Below are 24,014 nucleotides of genomic sequence, written 5' to 3'. Positions count from 1 at the left end.
CAAGTGCTCTGCCTAGTTTCCCCAGAGGGGGATCTGAAGGCACGAGAGTGCCGGCCAGTGGCAGGAAGATCACACCGAGACAGAAGGCGGCAGCGTAAGTCTGATTAATGCATTTATTTTAATTTATTTAAATATGCAAATGGCGGTAATGTTGCTAAGTGGCAGGGAGGCTGCCACGAGGCCTCGCCGCTGCCGGCAATATTCGGCCGGGCCCTCCCAGCATCGGGGTGCATGACGGCCCTCTCCCAGAGGCATTTTGTGGCCCCCCCCCCCCACCGCCACAAAACCCAACGCTGGTGGGGGGCGGTACGATCCAAAACGGGATCAAGACAGGGTCAGCCCTTGCCTTCCGGCCCGTTGTCGGGACCACCACCATCGGGGTAAAATCCAACCCAACGTCTCAGGTATTTGCGCTAATGGTCACCTCCATGGAAAGAGTGGTCACCTGCATAGAGACTCAGATGCAGCAGGCAACCGAGTGCATGCTTGCCCAAACCAAAGACCTGCATACACTGCCTATCACTTTAAATAGAATGGAGGAAAGCCTTGCCTTGGTTGCTCAACACCTCATTGAAATGCAGCCTAGAATGAATGGGACATGAAAGGAGAAAAGCAGAAGAGAAAAAAAAATCAGAAAAGAAAAAAAGAGAAAGAAGCAGAATAGTAGGGAGAGAAAGAGAGTGGCAAGGAGGTGACAGACCCAGGTAACAGAGAGGTGTAGGTTTTAACTTCCTTTGGCAGGCAGTAAACCGCTGGTAGCAGCTTAGGCACCTGCTCAACATTTTGCTCAATTTTCCTTTCCATTGGAGGCAATAGTGAGGATAATTCAGTGGCATATATAACAGTGGTCGATGTGCTACTTTACTGCTTACCAAGAAAGGTTATAATGTCCCCCAGATGTTCCAACTTACTGTTAGTAATGTCATGGGAGATCCACTAGTAATTTACAATAACTCTGATGGATCAGGTATGCTTTCAAAAATAATTGATAACTTTTGAGCTATGTAAGACACAGAATCGATCATTAAGGAGGTTACAGCTGGGCATTTAGAAAAACTCAAGGTAATTGGGAATAGTCAGCATGGATTTGTGAAAGGGAAATCAAGTTTAATCAATTTATTGGAGTTCTTTGAAGGAGTAACATACGCTGTAGATAAAGGGGAGCCCATTGACGTACTGTACTTGGATTTCCAGAAGGTATCTGACAAGGTGCCACATGAAAGGTTAATGCACAAAGTAGGAGCTCATGGTGTAGGGCGTAACATATTAGCATGGATAGAAGATTGGCTGGCTAGCAGAAAACAGAGACTATGCATAAATGGGTCCTTTTCTGATTGGCAGGATGTCACGAATGGAATCCCACAGGGGTCTGTGTTGGATCTTCAACTTTTCACAATTTATATCAATGACTAAGATGAGGGAGCGATGGCATGGTAGCTAAATTTGTAGATGACATAAAGATAAGTAATAAAATATGTTGTGAAGAGGACATAAGTAGGTTGCAGACCGAGATTAGTAGGTTGAGTGATTGGGCAAAAATCTGGCAGATGGAATATAATGTGGGAAAATGTGTAGTTGTTCACTTTGACTGAAAGAATAAAAAAGCAGAGTATTTCTTCAATGGAGTACGACTGCAGAATTCCGAGGTACAGAGGGATCTAGGTGTTCTAGTACATGAGTCACAAAAGGTTAGTTTGCAGGTGCAGAAGGTAATAAAGTAAGCTAATGGAATGCTATCCTTTATTATGAGAGAAATTGAAAATAAATGGAAGGATGTTATGCTTCAGTTATATTGGGCATTGGCTTGGCCATGTGAGCCGCATGGAAGATAGTAGGATCCCCAAGGACACATTGTACAGCGAGCTCGCCACTGGTATCAGACCCACTGGCCGTCCATGTCTCCGCTTTAAAGACGTCTGCAAATGCGACATGAAGTCCTGTGACATTGATCACAAGACGTGGGAGTCAGTTGCCAGCGATCGCCAGAGCTGGTGGGCAGCCATAAAGGCGGGGCTAAAGTGTGGCGAATCGAAGAGACTTAGCAGTTGGCAGGAAAAAAGACAGAAGCGCAAGGGGAGAGCCAACTGCGTAACAGCCCTGACAACCAATTTTATCTGCAGCACCTGTGGAAGAGTCTGTCACTCTAGTATTGGCCTTTATAGCCACTCCAGGCGCTGCTTCACAAACCACCTCCAGGCGCTTACCCATTGTCTTTCGAGACAAGGAGGCCAAAGAAGAAGAAGAAGAAGAAGATATTGGGCATTGGTGAGACCACATCCTGAACACTGTGTGCAGTTTTGGTCTCCTTATTCAAGGAAGGATGTGAATGCATTGGAGGTAGTTCAGAGGAGGTTTACTAGATTGATACCTGCAATGAGCAGGTTGTCTTATGAGGAAAGATTGGACAGACTGGGCTTATTTTCACTAGAGTTTAGAAGAGTGAGGGGAGACTTGATTGAAGTATATAAGATCCTGAAAGGTCTTGACAGGGTGAATGTGGAAAGGATGTTTACTGTTGTGGGTGAGTCCAGAACTAGGGGGCACTGTTTTAATATTAGGGGTTGCCCTTTTAGGACTGAGACGAGGATAAATTTTTTCTCTCATCAGAAGGTGGTGGAGGCGGGATCATTAAATATTTTTAAGGTGGAGGTAGATAGATTCTTGTTAGGGAAGGGAATCAAAGATTATCGGGGGTAGATGGGAATGTGGAATTCAAGACAGAAACAGATCAGCCATGATCTTATTAAATGGTGGAGCAAGCTTGATGGGCTGAATGGCCTACTTCTGCTCCTAATTCCTCTGGTCATAAATCTATAAACAGTTTTTCATAAACTTTTATTTCCCACTTATGGAAAACAGTTGACATACAAGATCATTGTTTGGATATTAAAATAATCAGCTTTTCCTTCGATATTAGTATATGGATTTCAAGATGGATGATGTGTATAGAGTGTTGCAGTTTAAGTATCAATCTTTCAAGAATATTTTAAATATAACACAATCAATATGTTTGGTACAGTACAATGTAATGTAAAGGAAACAGAATATATGCTTTTATTGCTTAGGAGAGAGTACCAGTTTTCCAGGTAGTTTACTTTGTTTTGGAATGAACTCAGCTCTGCCATTTCTGTTTACCTGTTTTCTTCATTAGAACTGGAATTACCCATCCAGCATCAAGAAACACTGGGATTGAGTTTCACCTTGCACCCAAATTGCACTAGTTTTGAAATGCTTTCTTTTTTCTCACATTTCTGCTCAAATTCATTTGCATATCAACAAACACAAAATCTGCCTTCAACCAGCACAATCAGACAGCGTTTTAAAACATGTTTTCTTTTAATTTTGCTTTTAAAAAAAGTCCTTAATATATTTAAGAATGGTAACTTGGTGCAGTTTCATTAATACAGCTGAAAATGGGCTTATCACAAAAAATAGGATTTTAATCAGTGACTAGTTCACAACCTGTACGCAACCTGCTTTTAAATAACTGAAAATGAGTTTAAAAAAATATACAGAACCATTTGCTGTCATGTTGGTTTACAGTAGTTAGTTTCTTAGTAAATTAGAAAAAAAAATCAAAAGCTTTTAAAATGTGCCTATTAGTCGCCTTGCGCCTAAAATAGCTTAATTTCTACAGCCCCCTTGAAGGTCCGCAAATGGGAGCAATTAGTGGAAACTCGCAATGGGGATTAATTCAGTCTGGAGGTTTGGTCTGTTTTGTGGGCGGGGCCAAATTCTAACGGAAAGTTAAAACCAGCGCAAAAGATCGGAGAAATTCAGGTTGCGCTGAACAAAATTTGCACTTAAAATTCTGCAATCGTTTGCACTGGATTCGCCGATTTCAGGCAAATTGCACTGAGAAAACCAACGGAACTGAGCGATATCTCCAGGTCACTATGTATATGTTGCATAAATGCAACCTGCATCAAACTTAGAACATGCATGCATGATCAGCCTTTGCCTGCTCAAGCGGTCATCATTTGTGATTTATTTCTCTGCATGTGTAATGCTCCTGCTACTGGGACAGTTAATAATCTTACACATGTTGCAAACCCGCTTTTTATTCTCCTCTGTTTTGTATTAATTATGATTAGGATTTCTAAAGTCCAAATTAAGCAGCCAAGAATGATAAGCACAAAGCAAGAATAACAAGTTATCATTCCAATGTGACTGACTTTTCCTCAGAGAAATGTCCCACAACATTTGCTGTAAAAAAGCGTCACCTTCCTCAAATACCATCACTGGGGTTTCATAGAAATTTTGATGATCATCTCTGTTTAGAGTGAACTGAGTGCATTTGTGCACTAGTGTGGCATTAAAGTTGTTACTATGTGAAAGTGCACATTGGCCTGTAAAGTGCCTTGGGATATTTTACTATATTAAAGATGCTATATAAATGCTTCAGTTGTTGCCATTTAGCAGGAAAATGGCATTAAGTCAAAATTGGCAAAACATTATAAATGGAATAAGCAATGAGGATCTCGTAAAAATAAAGATTTGGGACCTCAGAAGGAAAAGGGGCAACCATGCAGCCAGAGACAATGTTAAATGACAGTGAATGTAATCCTCTGTAAATGTTGTAGAAATGTAAATAAATGATTTTTGGCACAAGAGCCTGCTCATGTGCTACCTGAACTTACAGATGTGTTTGTATGTTTGAGCTGCCTGAACGTACAGATGTATTTGTATGTTTGAGCTGCCTAGAGCTACAGTTTATAAATTCCTATTGTTACAGGAAAATGTGTAACTGATCAAAATATTGATCATAGCGATCTCTAGCACCCTTATCGATTGTTCTTTTTTTCCCATATTTTAATACCTTAGATAAGTACCTTAAAAGTTATGCCTGACACAGAACAGTGTGTCTTATGGAATAGCAGGTTGTTTAAAATAAACTTTTTAGCACCATGAGAAGCTTTAATAACTAGACTGCCTCAGTTTTTCAGAGCAGAGATGATTAAATTATCATTTGCTATAATTACTGCTTTCTACAAGCACGCCCTTTAGCTTATCTAACTGACCCTCAATTTTTAACAGTAACCAAGGCACAAACCTATACATACCCATTATGGATAAATCAATGAATGGCTTATCAACTCGGTAATACTATATCATATCCATGCACAAAACTTGTGGTAAACTGCTTTCTATTCTCACCTGTAAATGAAAAGGTAGTGGCATGTGTATCGTGCTGTTTTTCTTTATAAATACAGTGCCTTGTGTTGATATAATACATTTTGCATTTCTATAAGAGCTAACTTGGTGAAAGTTAAAAGCAGTACAATGATAATATTAAATGTTTTGGAAGATGATATCTTTAAAACAAAACTTTGAGTGATAATAATGGGTATATTAATGAAAATATGCTCTGCAAAGTTTCTTCAGCTGACTAGTAACTCTGTAGAAGAATCCTAATGTGGCTCTGCTAGCATATTCCATAAACCTAACCAATCATTTGAACCAGTATAGGTAGTTTGAGGTTACTCGAGGGAAGCACTGATTGTTGCTGCAGGCTCCTCCGTAACTGGGTGGGCACGCTGAGCATGGCACTCCGACTTTATACGGCGCTTCCCCAATCCAGTTTCCCCTAAAGAAAACATGAAAATAAGCTATGAGGTTGTGGTAGTACTTTGACAATGAGGTTAAATAGAATACTTTAACAATATAATGCTGATTAAATTAAATACTTGTTTCTGGGATGGGGCTTTGCCTGTTCGAGGTGCACTTCAGTAAACAATAGTAGGGGCACCTATTGGGAATCCCACCCATGTTTTCTGATATTTACTTCAATTTCAAGGGGATATAGCAGAAACTCCACCCTGCAGCATGCCCTCCATTTCTCAATGGGAGCTCCTGGAGAGCAAATCTCTGTGCTTGGAGCATGCCTTTGTAAAGATAGCCCTTTAAGTGTTTTCATATATACACAGCAATGTATGTAATTCCACTGGTTGGTTAATAAAAATGTCAAGTTATAGCTAATTGTCAAATACATTTTGATATTGTTTATGTTGTTTTATTGACTTAAGTACATGATATGTAGGAGAGGATTTTAACTTTTGATGCACCGGGAGCAGTGGGAATCCGGGACCATGCGGGAAACCCAGAAGTCGGGGTTTCCCTGCTCATTGTGAAGTTTTAACACGTAGCGTCATTATAATATTTAAGTGCCAACCCGCTTCCTCGGGTTGGATGCCCGCCCCACCGTTCCGCCTTTATTAAAACTGGGCAGGTTGGAGGTGTGTTGGGGTCAGGATTCAGACCTTTAACCTCCCCCCACACGACCCAAACCCACTCATTATTTGGGGTAAAAATTCCCCCTGTAGAGTTTGTGTGTATGCGCTTTATTTAGAAAGCTCGGCTCGACAAACCATTCTCTCCAAATGAGAGGAGTGGCAGCTACTTGCATCAAAGTCTCTGCAACTGGTGATTGAGAGCTAAGGGACTGAACGCTAACATTTTGTACCTTAACCTTCACACCAATTATGCTGTAGCAGCAACATCTAACTGAGCTGAGATCATTCAAACAAACAAATAGGATAAGAAGTGAAAATACAGAGGGGTAATTTTTTTGCCTTCACCACCATGTAGTAGTCTGGCAGTACGAGCTTCCTGCCAGTTATAGAAAATTCCATTAATTTCTCCACCCACTCCATTGGGTGAAGGTGAAAACTTACCCCAGAATGCAGTTTGCTAGCTAATATCATATAAAAAATAAAATCGTGACTATCTACAGCTTTTATTTCCAGGCCAGATTAAGAAATAATGCAACTAATAGTAACAAATCTGTGCACCTACTTTGGAGCATAGTTGCATACGAGGTAAATAGCACGTCGCCATGTTGACCCCCAGACATGCATATTGTGGCAGGTATGGACTGCACAGCCTATTCGGTTGGATGTTGCCCAAACCATCTAAAGAATAACAAGCATTGTTTTCAGTTATTGTACAATATTGCTTAATAGAACCTTGTATTTAAAAAGTAAGTCAGAAGAAATATTATAAGGGTTTGTACCTGGGTGTAGTGTGTGCACACTGGTCCATAGCATTTCAGGGGACACCTGGGGTTACAGTCATGAGGATATGGAAAACTATAGCCCTTCACTTCATCATACCAAGGTTTTACCAGTTGTAGTATATTTCGATAACTACACAGAATGATAAACATTATCAAACTGTTAGAATCTGCTTCTAATGCAACAAAGTAGTAATTAAAGACCCATTTCCATTTATATAGCATCTTATTACATCCACTTATGCAGATCATACGGAATAAATCCCCTTGAAATCCTGTGCACGTTGCTATGTACAACAAAATTCCACAATCAGCAATGAGATGAATGAGTAGTTATATTTGTTTTGGTGGTATTGGTTGAAAGGGATTATTATGGTCAAGTGAGGAGGGGTCAAAGCGTGATGAAACATAGATGTAATAAATGGTCAGTCTTCAAGACTCACTAAAATTCCCTTTCAAGGGCAGAGTTAAAAATCCATAAATAATCCCTGTTACAATCGAATGTGAACCAGAAACACCAGGCTGGATTTTACATTAAATTAGAGATACAGCACTGAAACAGGCCCTTCGGCCCACCGAGTCTGTGCCGACCATCAACCACCCATTTATACTAATCCTACACTAATCCCATATTCCTACCAAACATCCCCACCTGTCCCTCTATTCCCCTACCACCTACCTATACTAGTGACAATTTATAATGGCCAATTTACCTATCAACCTGCAAGTCTTTTGGCTTGTGGGAGGAAACCGGAGCACCCGGAGAAAACCCACGCAGACACAGGGAGAACTTGCAAACTCCACACAGGCAGTACCCGGAATCGAACCCGGGTCCCTGGAGCTGTGAGGCTGCAGTGCTAAGCACTGCGCCACTGTGCCACCCACATTGGGCGGACAGGAGCCTGGGGATCCATTCCGCATCTTATGGGTCCCCGGGCTTTAATTGTTCCGAGGTGGGACTTCCACCCGCTTGATGGAGGAAGTCCCGCCTCATTGAGCTGCCGGCCAATCATCGGGGGAGCAGCTCTTAGTCCCAGCAATGCCATCGGGAGCTGTGGCCACTGCTGGGACTGCAGCCCAGTTGAGGACATGGAACCTACAGTGTAGGTAAGTTTGGTTTGCCTCGCCGGGGGTAATCGGTCATGCCCTGGCGAGGCAAGGGTGGTCGTTTGGGGGGAAGGGGGGGGGACATCTTGGGTCCTGGGGGTGGTTGGGGAAGTGAGGGCAGCTCTCAATCGAGGCACCCTGTGCCCGTTTTTCAGGGCCCACCCCTGGGGCACTGCGAGACTGCCAGCTTTCACTGGGTGGCCTATCCCGGCTCCAGGATGCCCACTTGCAACTAGTAAAATCCTCGTTGAGGCAGGTGAAGGCCTTTAAGTGGCTGTTTATTGGCAACTTAAGGGCCTTAATTGGCGCGGGGCGGGCAGCCCGTTTTTCACCGCTCCCCACCCTACGTAAAGTGGGGTGGAGGTGGGAGCAGATTGGGAAGGCTTCCCGGAACCTCTCGCGTCATTTTACGCCACCCCCACCCACCCCCACTGCCGCCACCATCTGGCTTGCTGGGGTGGCGTAAAATTCTGGCCACCTTTTATGTTACAAAAATCCTTTCCAAGGTCTTCCAAGGTCACTGCTACAATGGAATTAGAAGATGAAACACACTGAAACATCCTATGAGAGGTCAGTAGTGATAACTTTAAATTTAATTAGTTGATTGTGTTATGATATAGACTGACTAACTCAAAAGGATGATACAAGGTACCATAAAAAGAAAAGTACAAATGATAAATTACAAAATGAAACGGTAGTAAACCCAATTGCAAGCATTTTGTCCAGATAAAAGCTCACAACGTCAGGAGAAGGGATTTCCAGCAAATAAATTGTGGGGATGGTAGCTCATGATATTATCATACATGAATATCAAAAGCAGGAAAAACACACACAGAAAGGTAACACCTACATTCTAAAAGATGAGATGATAGATTAGAAACAGTATAAACATGAGAGTTTTGATTCAAAAAAACAGAAGCATTGAATTCCTCATCAATGCTTCTCAATCTATTGCTGACTGCATGACAAGAGAGTTCTGCTCTTAACCGAGAATGTTTTGTCTTGTTAAGCAGGAAGGCTTACTTGGGGAATTTAAGGTAAAAGTTTACTTTAAATTTTAATGGATATTCTAAGATATTTTGCTGTAACATTATCAAGGTTGAACTTTTGGATTCTATTTTGGAAATAAGATTATGTTTTACATCTCTTAGTAACCTTTGATATTGTAGTATACTTAGCCACTTAAAGTGTATTGCATGTTCTGTGTCTCCTTAAGTGGATAGATACTTATTGAAGAGAGTTTCCCAGACCCTTATAATATCTGGGATATTTATGATGTAGCTATAATTATTTTAAAAATAGGCTACCCAAAAGATAGTAATATTCTGTTAGTTTTTTTCTTTGAGGGATGACTAGTTCAGTTCTTCAGACCCAAATAAGTGTCTGTAAGAATCTGTATGGTTTGAACTTAATTAAAGGAGACTTATAGGGATGTATGCTTGATTTGTTTTAGTCCCTATAAGGGGTTAAAGTCATAAATCACTTCAGAAGGGCTTTCCTCTTTTTCCTCTCCATGTTTGATCACAGCAGGTTTAATTCTTTCTTAAAGTGGATGTACTGGCCAATTCAGTAGGTGTTTGATTACTTACTTGCTATAATCACAACAAGAAGCAATTGGACAGGTTTTCTTGAGTTAACAAAGAAAGAGGTTAGCTTTATTGTACCTAAACCGAACTAAGAAAATAATAAACACGCTCCCACTTTCACTCTCACACACACACTAGAGGTTTACATACACACAAATAGGTCACAGAGTGGGGAAAGGTAGATTGGTTGAGTTAGAGTCCATAAAACAAAAGGTATACAGTCTGTGAAGTTTGGTAATTCAGCTGGCTTCAATCAGAATTCAGTGGTCCTGAGGCTTTTAGTTTGAAGAGGTAGATGTTAGTTTGAAGAGGTTCTGTGAGTCTCTTGGAGATAGTGATGCAGATGATTTCCTCCAATGGGATTTCTGATTGTAGCCAGAGTATGCAAAGGTGGTCAGTCAACAAGCAGGATTTGAAAGCTTTCAAGCCAGAATGGAAAGAGAGAGAGAGAGAGAGGGAGACACCCACTTAGGGTCTGCTTATCTCAGTGTCCAGTTGCTGTTCCTATGCTGCAAAGAAAAACACCAGATTAAAAACCACAGATGGGGAGGGGCTTGTCACATAATTCTCAGTGATTCAAACATAGCAGTTAGCAGTATGTCTCTGCTTGCTGAGAGACCTTTAAACTTTCTGGGTCTTGGTTCTTGCTAGGGACTGAGCAGACATTTCATCTCTCTCCTCAGTCCTTTGCAATGTAGGATACAGCGTGGAAAACTAGATGATCATCTTAAGCTGAAAGGATGACTTTGCTGACAGCTTGTCTTTTAAAAAAAGTATGAATTCAGATCTCCAGCCAGTGGACCAAAGAAAATTATCATTCAAAAGAACATATTGGCATAACAGGCATGCTGATCAGGAATCCAAGATAACACTCTCTTCTTCTTCAAATCATTTCCTGAGATAATTAACATCCTATTGAGCTACCAGAACAGGCAGGCAGAGCTCTATTTAACATTTCACTATAAGTGCTGTACCTCTGATCATACAGTACTTACTATAAACACTGCAATGGAATGTCAGCTCAGATCCTTAAGTCAGACTTCAACCAACAATCTTCTGACTCAGGCACGAGGACAATCAATTGAACCAAGATGACAATTAGGAAATTATACTGCGGGTCCTTCATTATAAATATTCATTTCACCTAAGCCAGCCAACCCCAAGCCCTGCTTATTAATCATTCTGCCTGTGCCCATGCACATCAATTTGAAAGTAATTCCGAATGATTTTGCTTTTTTCCCCACTGAAAATCGAAGACATATTAAATGCGAATTATTAGTAATAAAAACAAAAAATGCTGGAAATACTCTGCTGGTCTGGCAGCAACTGTGGAGAGAAAATAAAGTTAATGTTTCAGGTCGCTGACCTTTCATCAGAATGAATTATTAATATACTGACAACCTTATGTTTTCTTTTGGACATATTTGCATGGTGCAGGCACAACGGTATATACAAATCTAAAGCAATAACAGATCCCATAGCTGCTTCATATTTTCCCTTCCTTTGTGAAAGAAAATCACCTGTCACATCAGAGTGAACTGGTTACAGAGATGAAGACTGTATTGGTAATACAGAGGAAAAGAACTAGGCGCCATGGTGACACACTACATAGCATGCGAACATTTTTGGAGGGAAGTAATTTGCCACAATCTGCTTGTCCTGATACAGGACAAGACATGGGATTTAAATGTAACTTTTTTTCTACTCTAATGGCACTGTTTCCTACTGGCATACAGCTCCATGTGTGCCAGCCACCTGCTAGTACCTCACCCAGTCCAGTCGGATCCTGTTATAACATGGCATTCACATACACAGCAGCTATCACTGCACAGAGATCAGGGCCTGGATTTTCAATCGGTTTCAGGAACCCGATGCCCGGAACATTTCCAGGACCCAACCCTGACACTATTGTCATATGCAAAGGGCCTAATAGACCCGGGGGCAAGCTTGGCACCCAATTAGCAGCACTGGGAGCTGCCTGGAGGTGGGAGCTAAAAATGGAGGGTCCTTTGAAAAGGCAAGTGGCTGCCATGACAGAGCTTGCGTTCACTGAGATGGCACAGGAGGGTTTGCAGAGGGCCAGCTTTGGCAAGGGGAGGCGCCCACAGGCGGCCTCAATGCTCTCAGATGCCTCTCTTGAGGTGCTAACTGAGGCAGTTGCTGAGAGGCCAGAGATATTGGAGGGAATTTTGTGCTCTCCCCGCGGCGGGTTTGCAGGCAAAGAGAGCATAAAAATCGGGTGTTATGGTGGTTCCGCCACCATCCTGCCTCTGCCAAAATTTAGTCCAGAACGGGATGTCCTGTGAACAGCCTTCCCACCCCGCTGCCAATTGAGGCCCTTAACTGGGCAATTAACCCCCAATTAAGGGCCTCTTCCCTCCCCAGCCAGAATTAGCCATGCGGTGGGTGGTCCTGTCACCGCACGGGAAGCGAAGCACGGAAAATCGTGAGGGCTATTTCCTGGCTCCGGGTGGGGTCACTCATTAAAAGGGACTTAGTCCCTGAATGAGAGTCCCGGCATTGGGAAGGAAGGGGCCTGCTGAGAGTCACCCCCCTACCCTTGCTGCCGACCACTCCTCTCCCCCGTGACCCCCACCCCACAAGACGCCTCCCGCCCTGACCTACCTGTGGCCTGGGTCCAGCAATGCTCCTTGGCCTCCGGTAGGTGCACCCCCAGCAGCAGCCACTGTCTCCGCGGTGGCGCTGCAGCTGCCTGGCTTCTGATTGGCCAGCAGTTCTCCAAGGGCGGGACATCCGGCAACAGGGTCCCTGAACCTGTGGAAGGCCCGCCTCTGTGCATTTAAGTGCCTGATTGGCACTAGATATGGCAGGCCTTCTGGAGAAGGGGTGACGCGGGGATCATGGTGCCGCATTTTCTGCACGTCGAGATCCGGACACCAGAATAAATCCATCCAGAGAATCCAAAAGGGCCTGGATGGAGGTGACAAGAGATGCCAGCAGCCGGGTAGCAACCAGAAGGACATGGGTCCAGTGTAGAAAAAGATTCAATGATCTGATAAGTTCTGGAAAAGTGAGTGGCAAGTGATACCCAGGTGACAGAGCTCTAAGTCTGTATTGTTATGACTGAGGTGGGAGGAGTGCACTGTTTATTCTAGTCCCACTTCTCCACAGGTCACAACATATATTTATATTTTCCCGCTTACTGATACGATCAATCACACACTCTATCTTTTGCAGAATAAAACACACCAACCAGGTTTCTTTAATAAACAACAAAATTATCAGTTTATTATAAAACAAGCCTTAACCAGTAATGAAGCAAAGCATAAACACACAGATTGAAGTATAACAGTTCCCTTTTCAACTTAGCAAATGGAGAAGTCCTGGGGAAAATTGATGTACAGAGAGATTTGGGTGTTCAGGTCCATTGTTCCTTGAAGGTGGCAACGCAGGTCAATAGAGTGGTCAAGAAGGCATACGGCAGGCTTTCCTTCATCGGACGAGGTATTGAGTATAAGAGTTGGCAGGTCATGTTACAGTTGTATAAGACTTTGGTTCAGCCACATTTGGAATACTGCGTGCAGTTCTGGTCGCCACATTACCAAAAGGATGTAGATGCTTTGGAGAGGGTGCAGAGGAGGTTCACCAGGATGTTGCCTGGTATGGAGGGCGCTAGCTATGAAGAGAGGTTGAGTAGATTAGGATTATTTTCATTAGAAAGAGGGAGGTTGAGGGGGGACCTGATTGAGGTGTACAAAATCATGAGAGGTATAGACAGGGTGGATAGCAAGAAGCTTTTTCCCAGAGTGGGGGATTCAATTACTAGGGGTCACGAGTTCAAAGTGAGAGGGGAAAAGTTTAGGGGGGATATGCGTGGAAAGTTCTTTACGCAGAGGGTGGTGGGTGCCTGGAACGCGTTGCCAGCGGAGGTGGTAGACGCGGGCACGATAGCGTCTTTTAAGATGTATCTAGACAGATACATGAATGGGCAGGAAGCAAAGAAATACAGACCCTTAGAAAATAGGCGACAGGTTTAGATAGAGGATCTGGATTGGCGCAAGCTTGGAGGGCCGAAGGGCCTGTTCCTGTGCTGTAATTTTCTTTGTTCTTTTGTTTTAGCCCCTCACAACTCACACTTACAAACACATATGTATCAGTTAACCGAACAAAAAAAAGGGATTTTTGTTTAGAGCTCTATTACATACAAAAAAATATTTGGACTAAATACTTGCTCATTCTTGAAGAAACAGCAGATGAGATAGGTTGTGTTCCAAAACTGGCATGCAGTCTGGCTTCTGAATACACATAGACAGGTCACTGGGATCTTTTCGAACAGTTCTTTTCAGGCAGCATTGAGAATTAATTTAGCAGGCTTTTCTTCAAAGAATGGAGACAAGATGAGTTGACACAGTGGACTTCTCAGGGTCTTTTAGAGGGGTGCTGGAAAGCTGAGATGGGTTGTGGTCTTCTCTCCTTCCTTGGGAATTCTCTTCTCTCCTTGGAAGTTCTGTCCTTCTTCTGGAGGCTTTTTAAAGAGATGGAACAGCTGAGCTGAACTGGCCTTCAGTTTTATTTTTTAAAACTCTAACCCTTTTAAACAGCTCATTGCCAACTCCAAACAACTCAAAAGTGCAACTGGAAACAGAAAGTGTACCTTCTGACCTGTCACTTCTCTGTATACATCTTCCCCAGTTGCCAGGGTTTCTGTTCTATTTTTAACTTGAGTCATGTGACAACCAGTAAATGTTGTTGCCAAACATGTACTTTCAGTGTCCGCTTGATGACCCTCTTGGAAAAAACTGGTCCAACATTTCTTCAGTTTGACTATGAGCAGACTGAGTGCCCTTAGTTCTTCCCAACATTATCAGATCAATTGTCCAGTTGCATCAGTGGGAATCAGCCGCCCTCACATATGGGTGCAATTGAAAAGTGGGCATGACTGAGGAACAGGACAGCTCTTGTCAATGTCACGTTGTAATAGGAGAGGGAGGCCAGGCCACTCAAACATCATTGTGTCCTCGTCCTGCAGGAAAAGAGAGCTCACAACAGTTGTGAGATGTCTCATATGGATAACGGTGTTGCGGACCTGCACAATCTGACAGCGATGGAGGAGGCCGTGTTGGACATTGCAAGGGCACCATAACGTCAGGCCGTGGCGATGGCGAGATGGGAAGCCGTGAAGAGCATGGTCATTTGATAGCTCTATCTTCAGGTGAAGGGCATGGAGGAAACTCCTGCCCAATGCACACTGTGACTCTTTAACCGCTGTCATCTATGGGGTTCGTTGTGCTGAGGTACCTGCTGAGTAGCCGAAGTTCTCATCACCACCTTCTTGTGTTTCCCATTGGGCCAGTAGCGGAGCGAGAGCAGTGTGTTCCAGCCCAGTCATTGCCGACCTCCTCGGTGGGCAGAGATGTTCCAGAGTCTGCACCGTCACATCATCCCTCTGGACCATCCACCAGTGCAGACACACTCACCTTGGTTGGGCCTCAATCAAGGTCAGAATGGGGAGCACTGGGTGAGCAGCACATCACGAGTGAGCAGCAGGAGGAGAGAGAGGAAAAGTCAGCTGTGGGCAGTCCCCTTCGTAGAATGGAGAACAGACAAAGCCATGCTTTGCTGGGCAAAGATGCTGGGCCTCCGGTGCCAAACAGAAGGAGGGTTTTTCTGGAACCTCTGAAGCAGAGGGGTTCCCGAATGTCAGAGATCCCTGAGGCATTGTGGAGCCATGGGCAGGCAATGGAGGAATCAATGCAGCACATATGCACCATTATGACTCAGGGATTTGAGTGCACGAGCTCCTTCATTCTTCGAGAGCCATATGCAGCACCACACTGAGTGGATGCAAGAACAGTGTGCTGATATGCACAGGAAGAGTGAGACTCTCAGTGGCATTGACTGTTCAGTGTCGCTAATGATGCAGAGATGTGTGGAGTGGATCCCAGCTGTATTCTAGCCAACGGCATCCAGCCTGCAAGAGCGCCTTGAAAGAGCTGAGGCAGTCGAGGAAGCTGATGAGGGAACCACCCTTCAGGGGCCACCCTCGCCTCCATGGCCCCTCCAACTGAGGCATCATCCATGCTGCAAGGTCCTGTGACAGAGGCGGCCCCTGCAATGATGCAAGCACAGCAGCCTGTGGAGAAGTCCCCACTTGCACCTCCATGATGAGGACAGAAGCCAGGGAGATTGCAGCCACCTGCAGAGTCAGGGGAGCAGGCTGCCTCCAGCTCATCCTCAGCCATAGGGGGAGCACCCGATAGAAATGGACGTGAACACAAGATACCACATGGTTAGCTGCACTTTTTGGGTCATCTGGGTGAAGTTTTCTCAATGTGTTTGGTCATCTATTTCTCCTTTAATAATAATAGTAATTGCTTATGATCTTGATCAGACTTGTGTGTTCATCATGCTTGATGTCAAAAGTGCAATGCAGGGGTGAAGGTAGGAGGGGGGCCTGGGTCTGGTGTGACTCCATGATCTGTGATGTGGGAGAATGTTGGTGGTTGAAACCCTATTATCAATGTTTTTGGGTAGCAATGGGATTCCTAAGATGTGTGTACTTGCTGGATAATCTCTTTCTCTGATGGAAGTTGAGTTACAGCATCATCTGTCATAAGGGTTGAGAGGCACTCAAGTGAAACGTTATTGAATCAGCATCCCCCTTGCGGCCAAGCCAGCCTGCCAATCACCATGTGGCCTGGGATCGCCTTGGTGGTCTTCTTACCATGTCTGGACACCAGGCTCCTCTGCAGCGACCCCTTTCATCCTTCTCTTCCTCTTCTTCTTCCTCATCCTCCAAGGAAGAGTGTCATTCCAGGTCCTCTTGTTCATCCAGCTCTAGTCCTCTTTGTATAACCATGTTGTGTAGCGCGACCACAATATGAAACCCTCTGGCAGGCTCGTACTGGTGAGCACCACCTGACCAGTCAAGGAAATGGAAGCACATCTTCAAGATGCCAATGGTCTGTTCAATGCAGGTTCATGTTAGTAGATGGCCCTTGTTTTAGCACCTCTCTGCATTCATGTCTGGGTACCTGGCAGGTATCAGGAGTTATCTCTTCAGGAGAGAAGAAGTGCAGCACCTGGGACTCTTGCAGGATGAAGCAATCATGGCAGCTGCCTGGGAACTAAGCGCAGACCTAAAAGATTTGCTTCCCACCTACATCCGTGACTCTTCTGACGCCCTACGTCATTTTGACAATTTTCAGTTTCCTGGTCCCAACCGCCTCCTCTTCACTATGGACGTCCAATCGCTCGACACCTCCATCCCCCACCAGGATGGTTTGAGGGCTCTCCACTTCTTCCTGGAACAGAGGCCCAACCAGTCCCCATCCACCACCACCTTCCTCCGCCTGGCTGAACTTGTTCTCACATTGAAAAACTTCTCCTTCAACTCCACGACCTTCTTTCAAGTAAAAGGTGTCACTATGGGTACCCGCATGGGTCCTAGTTATGCCTGTCATTTTGTGGGATATGTCGAGCATTCTTTGTTCCAGTCCTACTCAGGCCCCCTCCCCCAACTCTTTTTCCAGTACATTGATGACTGTATCGGTGCCGTTTCCTGCTCCCGCCCCGAACTGGAAAACTTTATCAACTTTGCTTCCAATTTCCACCCTTCTCTCACCTTTACATGGTCCATCTCTGACACTTCCCTTCCCTTCCTCGACTTCTCTGTCTCCATCTCTGGGGATAGGTTGTCTACTAATATCCATTATAAGCCCACTGACTCCCACAGCTATCTCGACTACACTTCTTCACACCCTACCTCCTGTAAGGACTCCATTCCATTCTCCCAGTTTCTCCGTCTCCGATGCATCTGCTCTGATGATGCTACCTTCCATGACGGTGCTTCTGATATGACCTTTTTCCTCAACCGAGGATTTCCCCCCACTGTGGTTGACAGGGCCCTCAACCGTGTCCGACCCATTCCCCGCACCTCTACCCTCACCCCTTCCCCTCCCTCCCAGAACCGTGACAGGGTTCCCCTTGTCCTCACTTTTCACCCCACCAGCCTCCATATCCAAAGGATCATCCTCCGCCATTTCCGCCACCTCCAGCGTGATGCCACTACCAGTCGCATCTTCCCCTCACTTCCCCTGTCAGCATTTTGAAGGGATCATTCCCTCCGCGACACCCTGGTCCACTCCTCCATTACCCCCACCACCTCATCCCCGTCCCATGGCACCTTTCCCTGCAATCGCAGGAGGTGTAATACCTGCCCATTTACCTCCTCTCTCCTCACTATCCCAGGCCCCAAACGCTCCTTTCAGGTGAAGCAGCGATTTACTTGTAGTTCTTTCAAATTAGTATGCTGTATTAGCTGCTCACAATGTGGTCTCCTCTACATTGGGGAGACCAAGCGCAGACTGGGTGAGCGCTTTGCGGAACATCTCCTCTCAGTCCGCAAGCAGGACCCCGAGCTTCCGGTTGCTTGCCATTTCAACACTCCCCCCTGCTCTCATGCTCACATCTCTGTCCTGGGATTGCTGCAGTGTTCCAGTGAACATCAACGCAAGCTCGAGGAACAGCATCTCATTTACCGATTAGGCACACTACAGCCTGCCGGACTGAACACTGAGTTCAATAATTTCAGAGCATGACAGCCCCCCATTTTACTTTCATTTTTAGTTATTTTTTTCTTCCTTTTTTTTTTAACATTCTTTTTACATTTTTTACAATCTTTTTTTTTGCATTTATTTCATTTCATCTTTGTTTGTTCAGTTTGCTTACCCACTGTTTTTTTTCAGGTTTGCACTTGCTGCTGTTCAATATTCAGTGTATTTACACCTAATCTGTACTAATGCTTTGTCTTTCAACACACCATTAACATATTGTTTGCCTTTGCTCCGTGACCTTTTGGTCAGCTATGTGGCCTGGTCCAATCTAGACCTCCTTTGTTATCTCTTGCCCCACCCCCACCTCACTTGCTTATAACTTGTGACTTTTCTAATATTTGTCAGTTCCGATGAAGGGTCACTGACCTGAAACGTTAACTCTGCTTCTCTTTCCACAGATGCTGCCAGACCTGCTGAGTGATTCCAGCATTTCTTGTTTTTATTATAAAAGATTTGCTTCCTGCAGTCACAGACCAGCGGGACATTCAATGAATGGAAGCCTTGTCTGTTGGAGGAATCTGGCTGGCTGGTCTGACGGTGCCTTGATGGCTACGTGGGTGCAATCGATGACCCCCTGGATCTGAGGGAATCCATCGATGCTGGCAAAGGCCAATGCCCTCTGTGCCTGCTCTGGCTCATCTATCTCAAAATGGATTTAGCCCCTTCCCTCTGGAATATGGCATCCATGACCTGCTTGATAGTGTGATGAGCTGCTGACTGAGATGCCACTCAGGTTCGCAGCTGATCCTTGGAATGACCTGGAAGCATAAAACTTCAGGGCGACAATGACCTTGACAGCTGCAGATAAGGAACTGTTGTGGGGCCGTGACGCCTCAGTCATCATGGATCAGAGCACAAAAGTCTAAGACCAGCTGCCTGAATAGGCACAGCCTCCTACGGCACTGGAGCTCTGTCCTTTGCAGGTACCTGACTCTTAGGTGGTTGACCCAATGTCTTGGGTAGCGCCTTCTTCCCCATGCAGCCCTTCACTGTGCTCCTCTGGCCTCCTCCTGTCCAGCAGTATGCATCTGCTGAAGCTCCTCCTTGCTACCCTGTCAATGTCAGAGTTTGCTGTTCCCATGTTAACTCCCTCAGTTGGTGCTCATTCGCTCACCAGGACTTCCTCCACCAACCTTTGCTGCCCATGTGATGCCAGCAGCCTCACATCCCTCTCAGGAGTCCTGCCACTCACTATTCAAGAATGCAAGCCTCACAGTACCAGCAATGGCAACTCTGCATGCTACTGATTGACCAGCAGAACACTATTCTCCGCTTCTCAAGTCTGTTGACGAGTACATCCATTAGCCTTCATTGCTCCCCACCGTATTCACGACAGCTGCACCCTGATGTGTCCCAGACACTGCGTGTTCTCCCTGCCTCCTGATTGAAAATTTAAAACTGCTTCTCTGAGGCCTGTTAATGAGCTCATTAACGAGCTCAACGACCACTTAATTGGAGGCGTGCGGGTTCCCAGCTCCCCCACTTCCGCCCTCCCTTGAAAGTTGCGTTGCGTTATGGAGACAATGGGATCCAGTGATGACCTCTGGGGATGTGATTTTGAAATCGCTCCTGCACCTGCTCCCGACCCCAGCAGCATTTGAAAATCCAAGCCCAGGACCCACAGCCCCGGTTGTTTCTTCCCGTCTCTCATCCCGAGGGCCTGAGCTCAATTGTGGAGTCCCTACTGGCTGAGATCAACAAATGCAGCACAGAATGGAAATGGGAATCAAGGAACTTCCTGGTCTATATGGCGCAGGATATAGGAGGGAGTTAAATGAACTTGCAAACAAAAAGGAAAAAAACATTCAGTTCACATTTCAAGAAAAACAACTTAAAAAGCAAACATTCACCGTCCAGAACGAACTGATAGATTTTGTCCAAGAAATCTCAGTAAATATGATGGTCCATGGTCCCAGATACACATAGCAGCCCAAGACTCAGCGGACCTTGCTAGATTTTCATCCCAGACCTATATTAACACAAAAAGAAATAATTCACTTCACATTATGAACCTATAAATTAAGATGAATGCCATGCATTTTCTATCAACTGCACATGATATGCAGTTCCCTTCTGATTAAATTGTTTTTATATTTAATATTTAATTTTCGGTCCTAATCTCCAGTGAAGAATTGTGTTCATTATATGCAAGAATAACTTTCATAATTTTGAAAAACATCTCATAAAGTCATAGAGTTATACAGCACAGAAACAGGCCCTTCAGCCCATCGTACATAATTTTACATAATGATAGATTTCTGCTGGTTGCTGTGTTTTGGTGATGAAAGAAGGTGGGGGAACAATTCGTTTAGGCCAATTTTTGGGCCTGGGGAATCAGGATGCACGATCACCTTGCTCCTGGTCCAACTGAGGCGACAGCATGTAAATTTTGTGCTGCCTCCTCATCTAAATGATTTCAATGTGCAGCCCAGTATATGGAAAAGAGGAGAAATGCAATGTTTGCGCAGTGGGCCAGAAGGCCCTCAAGGCAAACCCTGAGAAGGGAATGGGGCTAGGTAGTCAGAGAGGTCAAATCCTGGTATCTGGCCCTGAGGATCTGGCTGCAGTATCGGAAGAAGTTCAATGACCTCACATGAGTGGTCAAGGTCAGTGACTGCATATTCACATGAAATCTCCACCACCAACCTCTCATGCTTTTCAATGCACCAAACCCCCAACACTCACCCATCAACGATAGCTAACAAGTAGCACAAACTCCAGTTCAGCAGAGTCCTGCTTCGACAGAGTGCTTAAGTCAAGAATTTGGTGGGTGTGGGAATTTGGCACAGTGAGGGAAGAGGTGCTGTTCTAGTCTTTTACAGAACAAGGAGTGGTCTGAGAAAGGGAGGGGGACATAGAGAGACCTGAAGTCCAGAGGTAACTTTTTTTTATCCTTTCCTGGGATGTGAGCCTCGCTGGCAAGTCCAGCATTTGTTGCCCATCCCTAATTGCCCTTGGCAACTGAATGGCTTGCTAGACCATTTCAGAGAGCATTTAAGAGTCAACCACATTGCTGTGGGTCTGGAGTCACATGTAAGCCAGACCAGGTAAGTAATGACGGCAGATTTCCTTCCCGAAAGGACATTAGTGAACCAGATGGGTTTTTACAACAATCAATGAGAGTTTCATGGCACCATTGCTGAGACTAGCTTTCAATTCCAGATTTTTTAAATAAATTGATTGAATTTAAATTCCACTGTGGGATTCGAACCCATTTCCCCAGGACATTAGCCTGAACCTCTGGATTACTAGTTGAGTGACATTATCACTATGCCACCATCTCCACGAATTAGGTATGCAGGTAGGTGATTGATTGGTAAATTTTAAGGTTTATTTTATTTTCTCTAAACTGGGGCAGTAGTTTGAACTGGTACCAGGGAGAGATAAGTACTGTATTAAATTTATAGCTTAACTAGTTAAATAACATAATATAACTACAAATTATCACTGAGTGATATTTCTAAACTTGAAACCCTGTTTAGGTAAACAAAATACAATAAGAATGGCAGGGCAGGTTATGGGTTGCAGCTGTAGCATGTGGATGCTGATGGACATGAGTGCGATCCAGCAACCACATCTGCAGTAACTGTCTGCACCTCGAGGAAATTAGGTTCAGAGTTGATGAGCTGGAGTCCACGATTCAGACACTACGATGCATCAGGGAGGGAGAAAGTTACCTAGGCACTTTGTTCCAGGAGGCAGTCACACCTCTTAGGTAAGGCACTTCAGATTTGATCTGTAGTTAGGGACAGGAGGGTGTCACCTTGAGTGAAGCAGATATGGGGATCCAGAAGGTAGCAATGAACTTGCCCAACAAGTTCCAGATGCTTGCAGCCCATGTGGATGAGAGTAGGAACTGCAGGGAAGATAAGCAAACTGACTACAGCACTGTGATACAGGGAGCCATTCAAGTGGGGAGAGTAAAACGGAATGTAGTAGCAGTAGTAGGGAACAGTATAGTTAGGGGGATAGATGCTGTTCTCTTCAGCCAAGAGGGTGAGTCCTGAAGGCTGTGTTGCCTGCCAGGGTTAAGGACATCTCCTCAGGGCTGGAGAGAAACTTGAAGTGGGAGGGGAAGGGTCCAGTTTTTATGGTTCACATAGGTACCAACGACATAGGTAGGACTAAGAAAGAGGTTCTGCTAACTAAGTATGAGCGGCGAGCAGCTGAATTAAAAGGCAGAACCACAAAGGTACTAATCTCTGGATTACTACCTGAGCCACAAGCAAATTGGCACAGGGTAAATAAGATTGAGGTGGGAGAAATGGGTTTTGATTCATGGGGCACTTGCACCAGTACTGAGGGAAGCAGAAGCTGTGACATTGGGACCTGCTTCAATTGAACCGTGCTGGGACCAGTATATTGAGGGTGAATCATATAGCAAGGGCTGTAGAGAGGGCTTCAAACTAAATAGTGTGGGGGAGGATTCATGTGAGGGGAGATTTAGAAAGTTAACAAGAAAGGACAAGGCAATAGTGCAGGGTAGTGATACAGGTAATGATAACTGGAGTGTAACAGGAAGGACAGAGCGAACAAACATAAGAGTGCACCAGCAAATAGTGTCAGACTACAGAAAAATAGTAAAAAGACAGAATCAAATGTTCTTTATTTGAATGCATGCAGCATTTGTAACAAAATGGATAAATTGATAACACAAATAGAAATAAATGGGTATGGTTTGATAGCCATTACAGAGATGTAGTTGCAAGGTGACCAAGGCTGAGAACTGAATATTCAAGGGCATTTGACATTGCTGAAGGATAGGAAGAGAGGAAAAGGAGGTGAGTAGCTCTCTTAATAAAGGATGAGATCAGCACAGTAGTGAGAAATGAGATTGGCTCAGAAGATCAAGATGTAGAATCGGTTTGGGTAGAGAAAAGAAATAGCAAAGGAAAGAAATCACAGGTGGGAGTAGTTTAAAGGCCACCTAACAGTAGTCACCACTGTAGGACAGAGTATAAATCAAGAAATAATAGTGGCTTGTAAGAAAGCTACTGCAATATTGTGGGCGATTTAAATCTTCATATCAATTGGACAAATCAAATTGGCAAAGGTTGTCTTAAAGATGAGTTCTTACAGTGTATTAGGGACAGTTTCTTAGAACAATACTTTTTGGAACCAACCAGGGAACAGGTTATTTTAGACCTGGTAATATGTAATGAGACAGGATTAATTAATGATCTCATAGTAAAGAATGCAATAGGCAAGAGTGATCATAACATGATAGAATTTCACAGGCAGTTTGATGGTGAGAAACTTGGGTCTGAAACTAATGTCTAAAACTTAAATAAAGGTAGTTACAAAGGTATGAAGACAGAGTTGGCTACAGTGGACTGGGAAAAAAGGTTAAAAGGTAATATGGTAGATAAGTAGTGGCAGACATTTAAGAAGATATTTCATAACTCTCAACAAAGATACATACCATTGAGAAAGAAATAGTCTATGAGAAGGATACACCATCTGTGGCTAACTAAGGAAGTTAATTATGGTATCAAATTGAAAGAAAAGATGTACAATGCTGCAAAGACTTGTAGTAGGCCAGAAGATTGGAAAAATTTTAGAAACCAGCAAAGGATGACTAAAAAAATGAAGTGGGAGGAATTAGAATTATTTTTTTTATCAGTAGTTCATGGGATGTGAGCATCGCTGGTTAGGCCAGCATTTATTGCCCATCCCTAAGTGCCCTTGAGAAGGTGGTGGTGAGCTGCCTTCTTGAGACTAAATGAGCAAGAA

The 24,014-nt window shown here is 44.3% G+C and overlaps 1 protein-coding gene across 1 annotated transcript in view; it reads right to left on the bottom strand.

Moving 5' to 3' along the window:
• Positions 1 to 5,451: 5,451 nt before the first annotated feature.
• Positions 5,452 to 24,014, bottom strand: part of LOC137369611 (peptidase inhibitor 15-like) — a 64,443-nt gene continuing 45,880 nt past the window's right edge. The window contains exons 2-5 of the mRNA XM_068030932.1: positions 20,132 to 20,250; positions 7,013 to 7,145; positions 6,796 to 6,911; positions 5,452 to 5,587 (exon numbers count right to left, since the gene is read on the bottom strand). Coding sequence (XP_067887033.1) covers positions 5,452 to 5,587; positions 6,796 to 6,911; positions 7,013 to 7,145; positions 20,132 to 20,250 — 504 coding nt within the window. The remainder of the gene's footprint in view (positions 5,588 to 6,795; positions 6,912 to 7,012; positions 7,146 to 20,131; positions 20,251 to 24,014) is intronic.

The sequence above is a fragment of the Heterodontus francisci genome, chromosome 5 (assembly GCF_036365525.1).
Source record: "Heterodontus francisci isolate sHetFra1 chromosome 5, sHetFra1.hap1, whole genome shotgun sequence".
Lineage (NCBI taxonomy): Eukaryota > Metazoa > Chordata > Chondrichthyes > Heterodontiformes > Heterodontidae > Heterodontus > Heterodontus francisci.
The sequence above is the reverse complement of the archived record's forward strand: the minus strand, read 5'-3'. Positions and strand labels throughout refer to the sequence as shown.